The sequence below is a fragment of the Podarcis melisellensis genome, assembly GCF_964234715.1.
Source record: "Podarcis melisellensis genome assembly, chromosome: 1".
Lineage (NCBI taxonomy): Eukaryota > Metazoa > Chordata > Lepidosauria > Squamata > Lacertidae > Podarcis > Podarcis melisellensis.
Genome location: NC_138528.1, coordinates 10650805 through 10663173, shown reverse-complemented (window position 1 = coordinate 10663173; position 12369 = coordinate 10650805). Strand labels below are relative to the sequence as shown.

General features: G+C 46.3%; 1 protein-coding gene across 6 annotated transcripts; it reads right to left on the bottom strand.

Annotated features, from left to right (window-relative positions):
* Positions 1–438: 438 nt before the first annotated feature.
* Positions 439–12042, bottom strand: AKAP5 (A-kinase anchoring protein 5). Of its 6 annotated transcripts, none has more exons than XM_081913067.1 (2): positions 11784–12042; positions 439–3353 (listed from the first exon to the last, which is right to left on the bottom strand). In XM_081913067.1, the coding sequence occupies exon 2, from the start codon at positions 2565–2567 to the stop codon at positions 1125–1127; it is 1443 nt and encodes a 480-aa protein (XP_081769193.1). In that variant the 5' UTR covers positions 2568–3353; positions 11784–12042; the 3' UTR covers positions 439–1124. The 6 variants fall into 6 exon arrangements, with proteins under 6 accessions (XP_081769193.1, XP_081769195.1, XP_081769190.1 ...); XM_081913069.1 differs by lacking the exon at positions 11784–12042 and adding an exon at positions 11694–11715; XM_081913064.1 differs by lacking the exon at positions 11784–12042 and adding an exon at positions 11373–11585.
* Between the last annotated feature and the right edge of the window lie 327 nt (positions 12043–12369).

Below are 12369 nucleotides of genomic sequence, written 5' to 3'. Positions count from 1 at the left end.
CAGCAAATCTTTTTTTTTATCATTCCAGTAGTGTTTAGTTCTGCGTGGCAGTTTAAGAAGGATATTAAAGAGCTGGAAAATGTGCAGAGGAGGGCGACCAAAATGATCAAGGGTCTAGAAACCAAGCCTTAGGAAGAACAGTTTAATTACTCTTTGAATTTTAAAAAAGCCTCTTTAAATATAGATAAAGGCTCAAGTGTTGCAGCCTTTCTGCCTAGGAAACGGACTGCACCTCCATTATCATTTTGGTTGCCCTCTCCTGCAGCTCTACAATATCCTTGGTTCAGGTACGGCAACCAGAATTGCATACTGTATTCCAAGAACTGACCACGTCACAGATTTGTATAACGGCATTAGGAGTCTTATTTTCGACCCCTTACACCACCTGATATTTGACGATAGTTTTAATCTGTACTCAGTGAGATTAACACTTTTCTAAATGAACACTGAAGTTTTGCTAATATGGCTCTTAAGGCCTCTGCAAGACCTCCGATAAAAACGACTCGCTTGCCAATTTCAACGTCTGCATCCTTCATTCACTGTTCTGTAAATTGATCTCGGTTCAACAACTTGCCTCTAACAGCAACTTAACCAAAAGCAATTTAGCGGGTGTTAAATTTGATTAACGTAGGGCTTCTTCAAGCATTTGGCAATAATGGGAATCGAACAACTTGGTTCTAAGTAAGGGAAATAAATGGACATGGGGAAGGTGGCTTCTTGCTCTCCTAGCTCTACTACGCAGAACAAGCCATTAACACGTCACCATGCAGCAAAATCCTTCCAAAAATCCTTTTCTTCCGTACATGATACATTCCTCTCACCGACATGCAAAATTAAGCTAATTGCAGCGAGCACTGCAATTTATCTCGGGGTTTCATCCGATGTCTTTCATGTTGAGTTCAAATATTGTAGGACTTTCTTCCCCCTTCCTATGGCATTAATACTGGATTAACCTGTAAGGCGAGGACAGGTAGTTTTGGCACCTGATGCAGAAAATTCAGCCAAGCCACTTAAACAGCAGGTCCCTTGCACCTTTTCCTCGGTGCTCAGATTCTGCTACAGTACTTGTGGAAGTCTGATGGCAGGGCCTGGCCAAAGACCACCAGGGAGCTCCGATGACCCTATCATAGAAAACTGTTTTGTTTATTTTGCTCCAGAGCCATCTCATTCACAAGCTGCTCGATGGACGACTGGATGGCCGCCTTCACAAGTGAGGCGGCCGTTTCAATCAGAAGCACCTCGTATTGTTCTGAAGCCCAGTGCTCCTGGTCACTGGCACCCAAAGGCGGCTGGGCCTGCGGACACGTCTTGCCTTCCCTCCCTGACCTGGAATCGGGGACTTTGCTGGTTTTCTTTTTCGCTTTCTGTTTGCTGGCTTGCGGAAAGGAAAACGTTTCGCAGCTGTAGCTGGGTTCCTCTTCCTCTTCCTCCTGGAAGGCCTCCGCTTCTGTAATCATTATCACAATGCCCGCCCCAGGCATCGCAAGCTTGTTTTCGTCAGATTCTGCTTCCTGGATGGGACAATTTGGCTCCTGTGAAGCCTCATCTTCAGACACAGGCAGACTGCAATGCAGCATCACTTCAACCGAATCGCCTTCCTTGGCACCGTCCATCTCCGGCACAACATCTTCCCCAGATTGTTCCAACTCAGCCTCTTTGACAGGAGAGTTCTTGGAGTCTTCTCCTTCCAAGACGTTGGGTTGGCTTTCTGGCAGGTCCTGGGCAAGGAGGGAGCCCACCTCTCCCTCAAAATCAAACCTCTCGTTTCTCACTTCTTCAGGTTCCCCATAGAGGCTTCCGTGATGCAGCTGGAAGAGTTGCTTCTCCTGTTCTGTTTTGAGGACCGTTTCGGAGTGGATAATTTCTGACTGAGCTGTAAAGTCTGTGTATTGGTCGGGACCCGGACTCATCTCTGAAAAAGCATCCTCTCTCCTGGCTGGAGCCACTTCTTCAGAGTTGTTTACAACCCCCCTGTCGCCCTCGTTTTCAAGGGCATCCCTGGGGTCAGCGTTCAGAGGACCTTCCACAGACACAGACTCCGGTTCACTGTTCCTTTTGTTATCCAGAATGCTCACCCCTTCGCTGGCTTTCTCGCCATGATCCCCCTCCTCTGTTATTTCAGCCTGGCAGGACTTCTTGCTTCTACAGAACCTTAGGCAGGGAATTTTATGGTTGGAGCTGGTGCGCTCCTTTGCGCCAGAATTTTCCACATTCGTCTCCAGCTGCACACGGGAACCAGACTGCGCTTGTTTCTTCAAAGCGGATTTGGACCTCCTCCTCAGTGTCACAAGACGCTTGAAGGACAACCAGGCCCCTCCGGACGTCCACGATAGATCTGAAGCCTCCATTTGACTTTGCCCAGAGTTGGAGAGCTGGTTTGTAGCCTTTCGGGTTACAGATTCACGATCCTCGTCTTTCTCTGTTGCGTAGGACTTCTTCCTTTTCTTAAAGCAAATCGCGGAGGCCTTTTGGGCCGGGCTCTCGTGTGGAAGGAAGGGCTTTTCCACATTTGAGGCTTCCGGTTCTTGCATACTCTCTGTCTGAATTTCTTTCGTTGCATCCTCCATTCTTAAATCCCTGTCCCTTAGCTATCGTTTCAGAGGAAAGGCATCCTTATGGCAGATCCACACCACAAACGTATCAGTTTTATAGCAGTTGTGAATACTTGGAATTGTAGTTTGGGAAGTGACAAAATCCTTAGAACCACAATTCCCTGCAGAGAGGAGATGACTGTTGAACTTCTTTGCATCTGCAGCGCTGATATGCCGTTATCAAACTCAACAAACCATCCCTTGAGATGTCTTCTCACAACCTCAAGATGACCTATCTATTTTATTCTATTTTTTACAAAAACATCTTTTGATGGACACCTGAAGGCAGCTTTCTCTTTCGCTTAGTGTTTTTGTTTTTTAAAAGAGTGAGGTTTTTCTTTTTTTGACAGCAGGGTGTTTTGACCCCCCTCCATGTATCTTACTGAAGAACTCTCTGCCCGACACCTCTGAGCATCAATTTTAATCATCTCTCGGTGCGATGGGCGATACTCTTTCATCAGAAGCTTGGCGCTTTAATAGTTTAAAATAGATTTTGGATAATCACAGAGACTGGCCCTGCTCCATTAACGACAGCCCCGGGAGACAACATCCACTTGCAAATATACGTGCCTTTTCCCAATCAGGGGTTTTGCATGCAAGCGACTACAAAGAAGGCCATCTTCATAAACTGGTTCAGGGAGAGGCATCTCTGTGTCCTTCCAAGTCTGCTTCTTATTGCCTTTTGGTCCATTTTCCAATTAGCATCCCTCGGGTTATAAAACGCAACAACTTTCCTCATTGATGGGATTGCTTTGTGGGCACCTGCAAGGGGGGGGGGGGAGAGAAAGAAAAATGGGGGAAAGTAATATTGCACTGTACTCAGGGTGCCCACACAAATTAATGCTCCAAATTTTTTTTTTTTAAAAAAATCAGACTGCTTTGCAGGGAGAAGTGCTTTATTTTATTTTTTTATTTATATTTAAACACCTTTGTAGGCAGGTATTGGGTTTGACTGTAGGAGCCCCAAGTTTACATCTCTATTGAATGTAGCCATAAACAAAATACAGTGGAGGAGAGCAGTGTTAGAAACTGAGATATAGTCGTACCTTGGAAGTTGAACGGAAACCGTTCCGGAAGTTCGTTCAACTTCTAAAACGTTCGGAAACCAAAGGAAGCTTCTGCAGCCAATCAGAAGCCACGGAAGCCCCATTGGACGTTCGGCTTCCAAAAATAGTTCTCAAACCAGAATAGTTACTTCCGGGTTTGCGACGTCCGGGAGCCAAAACGTTTGAGAACGAAGCTGTTCGAAAACCAAGGTACAACTGTATAAGCAAGGCATCCGAAGGCATTAAACCAAAGTTACAGTGCCCAAAATGGAATGTCCAGTTGCCATTTTGATGATCAGTTAAACATCTGACTAGTTCAGATGACTTATCTTGTGGAGAATTGCATCGAACCCGGACTCCAGCTTCCAACAGATATAAAAACATAATATAGCATCAAACCTTAAAAACTCTCCTATACAAGGCTGCCTTCAGATGTCTTCTAAAAGTCACATACAGTAGACCCTCTAGTTACGGACCACTCTGGATACGTGGCTTTCGGGTTACGAATGCTGCAAACCTGGAAGTGTATACTTCCGCGTTTTGCCATGCGCACATGCGCAGAAGTACTCTGCGTGTCGCGCGTACAGAAGCAGCGCTTCTGCCTCCGGACTTTTCGGCATGTGGATGGACCCCCAGAACAAATTTAATTCGTATCCGGTGGGTCCACTGTAGTCGTTTATCTGTTTTATATTTGACAGAAGGGCGTTTCACAAGGCGGGCGCCACTACCGAGAAGGCCCTCTGCAGCAGAGAGGACGAGTCATCCCCACCATCAACAAACTCCTGAAGAAAGCTCAGGTTCTGCAAAAAAATATAGGCCGTGGTGCTGTGGACAGGAAGGGATGTCTACTTCGTGGGAACCCAAGTCCCGTTTGCGACACAAACGTCATATAGGTGCTTTCTTGCTAGCACCCACAGCTTTCTTCAAAAACGCGAGCTGCGCTGCACGAGGGATGTTTATTTATAGTCTTGCCTTCCCTTTCCATAGCAACTGCAGCATAAATCGCCAAGCACATGTCTTCAGCATTTCGCGGGCGCTACCTACGGGCGAAGCCCTTCAACCGCAAATGCCATTGTGATACAGTGGTACCTTGTGTTACATACACTTCAGGTTACATACGCTTCAGGTTACAGACTCCGCTAACCTAGAAATATTGCTTCAGGTTAAGAACTTTGCTTCAGGATGAGAACAGAAATCGCATGGTGGTGGCAGCGGGAGGCCTCATTAGCTAAAGTAGTGCTTCAGTTTAAGAACAGTTTCAGGTTAAGAACAGGCCTCCGGGACGAATTAAGTACCCCGAGGTACCACTGTACTTCTAAAAGTGGGTGGAAGGAAGGAGGGAGAGTTTTCCGCCAAGATTCGCAGCACCAAGAACCAAGATTTGCTGCAAAGCCTCAGGCTCATCCCAAACATCCGATTACTCACTCTAAGAGCTTTCGTCGAGATCACTGTGCCCTTACAAATAATTTGTGATAGCAACAGCACAGGCGTCTACCCACTTGTGTGGAGGGTTAGATTCCCAGGTTCTGCATGTATACATGAAATGGAAACACCACTGGGTTCAGTGGTGGGTGGAATCAAATAATAACAATTCCTGGATGCCCACCCCATCCCTTTTCATTTATTATTATTATTATTTTTAAAAATTGCAGGCACATTGCAAGAGGAAAAGTCACTCTTAAAAAAAAAAGGTAAAAGACGTCTGGGGGAAAACCTATAATGAATTTTAAAAAATGATGAAATATACATTTATGAAGAAACCAGAAGCCTTTCTCCTTGGAATAATAGGTTCTAAATTGCTCAAAAGAGATGTAAAAGTATTTTTGTATACGAAAAAATGGAAAACACAAGAATTACCAACGGTAGAAGAATGGCAGCTGAAGATGATGGACTTTATGGAGCTGGCTGATCTCACCGGGAGAATCCGCGACCAGAAAGAAGAGGAATATCAAGAAGACTGGAAGAAATTTAAAGACTATTTGAATAAATATTGTAATATTAAAGATTTGTAATTACTTGAAAGAACTAATTAGGCCTAGGGTTAAATAAATAAATAAATAAATAAATAAGGATAAGATAAGGATAAGAAAAGTTAGGAAATTTGATTATAACCAGAATATTGTTATATGGAATAATGATATTGGAAACTGCTACATTCAATTACAAGGAAATTCAGTTGGAAGAGATTAGATGAAGTCAAGCAATATGTTTATGAAGTTGGAGTTTAACTAATTAATTTGTAAGTCTTATTGTATTTATGTATGTGGTGGTATATGGGAGGTTTGTAATATTTTATTTTCTCTATTATCTTTTTTCTTTTATTGTTTTTCTTTTTCTTTTTCTGTTATGTTTAAGTTATGTCTTTGTATGAAATTTAATAATTATTATTGGGTGTGTGTGTGGAAAAAACGTTTTAAATCATAGAATTATAGAGTTGGAAGTAATCTCAAGCCGCCATCTAGTCCAAACCCCTGGAATGCAGGAATAAAGGGAGCTAAGCCTTTGGTACACCAACCTCAAATGCTGGTTTAGAGCAGCTGTTTTAACAGCTGTCTAACAGCCAGAGGACTCCTGGCCCAGAGCACATGCTTGGCATGTAGAGTACCTCAGGTTCCACACCTGGCGCCTCTAGTTGAAGGGCTCTCAGGGAGCTGTTTGGGGAAGGATCCTGCACCTCAGACCTCTCTCAGGGAGCAGAGAGGGCTGCGGCAGATGGGACCATGGTCTGGCGATATCTGACACCCTCTTGGGACTACAACTCCCATCATCCTTGCCCACTGGCCGCGCTGGCAAGGCCTGATGGGAGTCTGGAGGACGATGATATCCACACGTTGTGGGTGGCTGCAGTAAAACAAGATGCCCCATCTAAACATTTCTCCTGCCTTCAGATCAGGCCAGTGGACTCCAAGGATAGCTGCGCACATTCGCTAGCGGTGACTTAGAGGAGCTTCAACATTGAGCAGAGACTGGATTTGAAATGTTTAACCACATCTTAAGTGTTTAACCAAATGTTTAACCAACTATTAAGGTGATACCAGCAAGAATGAGTCTATCTGTTTTTAAAAAATGATTTAAATCAAGTCTTACTGACGAATGATTTAAATCACTAGTCATTAAGACTTGATTTAAATCTTTTTTCTTTACAGAAAGACTCATTCTAGCTGGTATCACCTTAATATTTACAACTAGATGAAGGTTTCATTTTTGGAATAATAAATTTTCAGAGTTGTTTTTACAGTTCTATCAAAAATTACTGATTTGGTGATACTCTTAGAAATACATAGACCGATAATGATGAAATTATGGTTAGGTTTAATAAGTGAACCGTTTATATTTTGACAACTGTTCTGCTGAACTTTATTGGAACGAGAAAAATAATCATTTCCTTCATAGCAATTTAAACAATTTATTTAACTAAAACAATAACATTATAGCATATGTATCCATGCTTGTTAACTGATGCGGTTAAACAAATTTTTTTTAAAAAAACCCAACAACTTAGACTGAGTTTTAGCACACATGAAAAACTTAAACAAATCCTTATTTCCTGATGAATAGCCTTTGCACTATAATGTAACTTAATTAGAAAATCTTTAGAAATATATTTCCTCCAAAAGCATTTTATTTTAAAAATCTGATTTAAATTTTAAAAATCTGATTTAAATTTTAAAAATCTGATTTAAATTTTAAAAATCTGATTTAAATTTTAAAAATCTGATTTAAATAAAACAAATCTGTTAGTTTGGTTTAAGAAAACAAACAATCTTGATTTTTATCCACCCTGCTTCCAACTCTACGATACTATGATTCTATGAAGATTTGCTGCGACAGAAGTTTATCTGTCCATGACTTCCTATCTGTAAAAACCCAAGTCCGTTTGGAAAGTCCATGCAATCAACTGGACTAGTTTGTGGCGAGCCACCAATGACCTGAAGCTTGTTGTGCTGTATAAACCTAAATATTACTACTACCTGCATTTCCACCCCCTGCTTGGTAAAAGGTAAAGGACCCCTGGACGGCTAAGTCCAGTCAAAGGCGACTCTGGGGTTGCAGCACTCATCGTGCTTTTCAGGCCGAGGGAGCCAGCGTTTGTCCACAGACAGCTTTCCGGTTCTTGTGGCCAGCATGATTAAACTGCTTCTGGAGAAGCCAAACAACTGCAACGGAAGTCAGAGTGCATGGAAATGCTGTTTACCTTCCTGCTAAAGTGGTACCTATTTATCTACTTGCGCTGACGTGCTTTCGAACTGCTAGGTTGGCAGGAGCAGGGACCGAGCAACGGGAGCTCACTCCATCACGGGGACTCGAACCGCCGACCTTCTGATTGGCCAGCCCAAGAGCCTCAGTGGTTTAGACCACAGCGCCACCCGCGTCCCCCAACTTACCTTTACAACAAACCTTTGAGGTAGGCTGGTGACTGGCTCAAGGTCACCCAGTCTTGGCTTAGTGGGGATTTGAACCTGCCTCTTTCCTCCTCTGTCGCTCTACAGACCGAGTCTGGTATTCTAACCACCATGTCTAGCTCTAAAGAGGCACCATATGAAACCAATTACCGTATTTTTCGCTCTGTAAGACGCACCAGACCATAAGACGCACGTAGTTTTTGGAAGAGGAAAACAAGAAAAAAAATATTCTGAATCCCAGAAGCCGGGGCAGCCCTTCTCCCTCCTCGGGGAAAAGCCCCAAAGAGCCGCACACACGCTCCACGTGGCTCTCTAAAGGGAGCGCTGAGCAGAGCCTCCTGCCTGCATTCGCTCCATAAGACGTACACACATTTCCCTTTACCTTTTAGGAGGGGAAAAGTGTGTTTTATAGAGCAAAAAATACGGTACTGCTACTCGGCGGGATTCACCTCCATTGGCAGGTGCCCTGTGGAAAAACTTCTGCTCTCAAAACCAGGCTCCTCCCTCCCTGTGAAATTCACTCTTTTGGTGGGGGGAGAATGCCCAGGACAGCACTGGCCAGCTGAAATTGCTTGTGAAAGCCGGAACAAGTGGAACAGCGCAGCGCTGAATTCCACCCGCTCTATTTAAATGGTACCACTTGGGCAGATAGTATTTGAGAAAGCAGCAACTCTGTTAGAATGGCAAAGTTCAAGCCTGTTCCCAGAAGAAGGAACCTGTGTTCTGGAGCAAGCCGGCTGAGCTGTGATAGCAGCTCTCGACGCCGTCGGACTGGAACTTGTTAAGATCAGAAAAATGAGAAAGTTTGCAAAGAAAAGAGAGCGCGAGAGAAAGATGCAAGGTCCATGCCTACATATTAGCAGCCACTGACGTCAGCTTCCACTGGTGATCATCATGTGCCATGGGACAAACCAGAAGACCACTGGTGAAAGTTGTGCACCATTCTGATGCAGTGTGTCCCTCTCACTTGCAATGGGAGCCAGTTCACACAGCCACCGAGCGCAGAGAAATCTAGCAATGTAAATGCGTGTGTGAACTAGACCCAAAAAGGTGAGATTTGTGGGTGGAGGATTTGAACCCTGGTCTCCCAGGTCCTAGTCTGACACTGCATCATTAAAGGTGCCCAATGTTAAAAAGCAGAGACATCACCTTGCCAACAAAGGCCCGTATAGTTAAAGCTATGGTTTTCCCAGTAGTGATGTATGGAAGTGAGAGCTGGACCATAACGAAAGCTGATCGCCGAAGAATTGATGCTTTTGAATTATGGTGCTGGAGGAGACTCTGGAGAGTCCCATGGACTGCAAGAAGATCAAACGCATCCATTCTGAAGGAAATCAGCCCTGAGTGCTCACTGGAAGGACAGATCCTGAAGCTGAGGCTCCAATAATTTGGCCACCTCATGAGAAGAGAAGACTCCCTGGAAAAGACCCTGATGTTGGGAAAGATGGAGGGCACAAGGAGAAGGGGCGACAGAGGACGAAATGGTTGGACAGTGTTCTCGAAGCTATAAACATGAGTTTGACCAAACTGTGGGAGGCAGTGGAAGACAGGAGTGCCTGGCGTGCTCTGGTCCATGGGGTCACGAAGAGCCGGACACGACTAAACAACAATGTTAATTACCCCCACCTATTCTACACGACCACTGGAGAAGTTATTTGCATGTCTTGATCGGAATTTGGTACATGGAGCCAGCTGCAAAAAAAAGCAGCCAGCGGCAGAGAAAGCCGAGCACAGAATGAATCCATATAGTGTGAAGAACATTTTTAGCAGTCCTTGCACTGAGAGAAAGGGGGAGTTGCAGCGACAGCCATTATCGTATACATTTCTGCAAGCACAACCCCAGGGTGAAAGAAATGTTAGTCGATCCTACTACCTCGTTGTCTGATTACACTGGTATTTATTTGCAAATGAATGAACAATAGTTTGGAAGGTGTGTTTTTTTTTTAGAAAGGGGTATTGAAAACAGTTAAAACAAATTACAGTCACAGGAATAGGGTGGAAACACCTGCCACAGGTGTTAAAGGCCAGGATAAAAAATGATTTCCGCCGGTCACATCAAGTTCCACTGAAAGTATTATTTCCTCTATTCAAGAAAAACGGGGGGGGGGGGGCATTCTAAGCTGCTACCTGCCAGGCACCACAATATGGGTGTATTATACGTATATATATAAAATTGACACCCGGTTAAGCCAGATAACGTTTTAAATCAATTAGCCAAACCCTGCAAAACACAAGCTGCCTTCTGCATTTCTAATGCATATAATAGCATGCAAATTTGATTTGCAAAAATCTGACGCCGCTCACAAGAGCGACAAGCCCCTACAAGGTAGTTTCTGTACTGCAAACCCAGCATTTTTGCAGGCATCCATTAAGTGGGATTTTTAATTTTATTTTAAAGATACATCGTAAAGGTAGCCCCGGATACCTGCAGTCAGAACTGCTGACTCTCGATTCACAGAAAGTGTGCCAGTCTACAATTCCACCTGTTCTTCAGACAAAGGATTGAAGCCGCCAGCACCGACTCCGGGAACCAGCAAGACCTTTCCAAACCACCGTGCAAGAGATCCCCGATGCACCCATTCTACAGACAAGTCACTGAGGCTGAGAAGGAGCCCTTCGCTTTGCCCCAAGGGACCATGCTCAGGTTGACCGCGCGAAGATTAGCACATCTCCCTTTTGAAAAATTTGTATGCCGCTTAATCGTCGAGATCTCTAACAAGCGGCTTTCGCGGAGGTCCAGCCCTGGGCTATGCACCGCTCTCTCTTTTTTAATCACTCTCCCCCCCCCCCAATGCTGCCTATCATTTAAGGTGAACCTGCAACTACCTGCACCTCGTCGTTGCTGGCGCTCAGGCGATCCTCATCCCGGCTGCGGAGCCCGGGAGCGGGCGCGCCTTGCAGCTTCGAGGGGCGCCTATCTTTGCAGAGCAAGCGGGCGCGCTGCCCTTGTGCAGCTGCAAAAGCCTCGCGCTTGCAAGGCGCCCGGCGCGCACATCCCCACCGCCAAGCCCCCAGCGCGCACGCTGCTGCTGCTGCTGCTGCTGCACGCCTCCGCGGCTCTGCACGCCGCGCGCTCCCCCTCGTTGCACCGGTGGGGGCTGCCTGCGGCTGCTCGCCCGTCCCGCCCCTCTTCCTCCCGGGCGCTTGGCACTCCCGGGCCGCCGTGCGCGATGCACCCCCGGGCATTTGCTGCAGCTGCTGCCCGCTGGATTCCGCGCTTGCTGCCTCGGTGCTCGCCTGCCTGCCTGCCCGCTCCGGATCTGCATCCCCGCTCCCGTCTTGGCAATGTGCAACCGCTTCCCCGGGGCGATCGCTTGCCCCGCCAGGCTCACCTTGCGCTCCGGCCGCCGCACCCCGCGCCTCGCCCGCGCTGCCGTCCTGCCTGCCCGCCCGCCCGCCGCTCGCGCTCTCCTCCTGCCGCGGCGCCGCCGAGATCCGCCCACTGGACGGCCGCGGGGAGGGGAGAGGAGGCGGGGAGCCGTCCTTCGGGCGCCCCCTCGGCGCGCCAAGGCGAAGCTCCCCGCCCAGGATCGGGTCGCGGCAAATGCAGGAGGGAAAGTGCCGCCCCCCCTCTGGTCCTTAATTCGGATTAACAGACGCCGGGTCGGCTCCCCCGCCAAGAAACTAGCGTATAGGTGACGAACCAGACCTACGTGCCCTGGAAACATGCAGGTGTCGCTGCTGCGTGGAAAGATGGAAACGTTTCCCATAACGCATGTCCTGCAAACGCGCGCTTCTCTTACGCATAGTGCAGCAAGGGCGCAGGTTCACACGTTCGCACGCGCGTCGGTTGTTTTCTCGGAGGCCGCTGGAGGGAAGTGCTGTGAGTCCGTTTGAAGCCCCCATATGGCTCTCCAGGGTCAGGGCGGAGAGCCTTTCCCATCGTCTCATACCGGATCCTTTGTAAAAAAAAAAAAAGCAAAACTATTTCTTCCGAGGATCGAACCTGACACCTTCTCCACGCAGAGATAGCGCCTTCCCCTTCCCTCAAACATGGGGGTGTTTGTGATGGTTCGGGGTAGTATGAGCCCTGCCTCCCTTGTGTCAGAGCAATGATGGCCCCATTCACATCTACAAGTTATTGTACCTTATTTTCATCAGCTGGCAAACACGAATGTGTGAACCAGCCTTAATAGTGCAGCCAGGTTACTACAATATTTATTCAATTTATATACCTCCCTTTATCCAAAGGTCCCAGGGCTGTGTACAACATTAAGAACATAATTTACTCAGCATAACAATGAAAACATAATACACATCATAATAACCATGTAATCATAATAACAATCTCTCACACATTTAACAGGCCATAGATTATTCAGTAACCGA

Excerpts from the sequence above, each read along its gene's own strand:
- AKAP5 (XM_081913067.1), bottom strand. The coding sequence starts at position 2,567 with ATGGAGGATGCAACGAAAGAAATTCAGACAGAGAGTATGCAAGAACCG.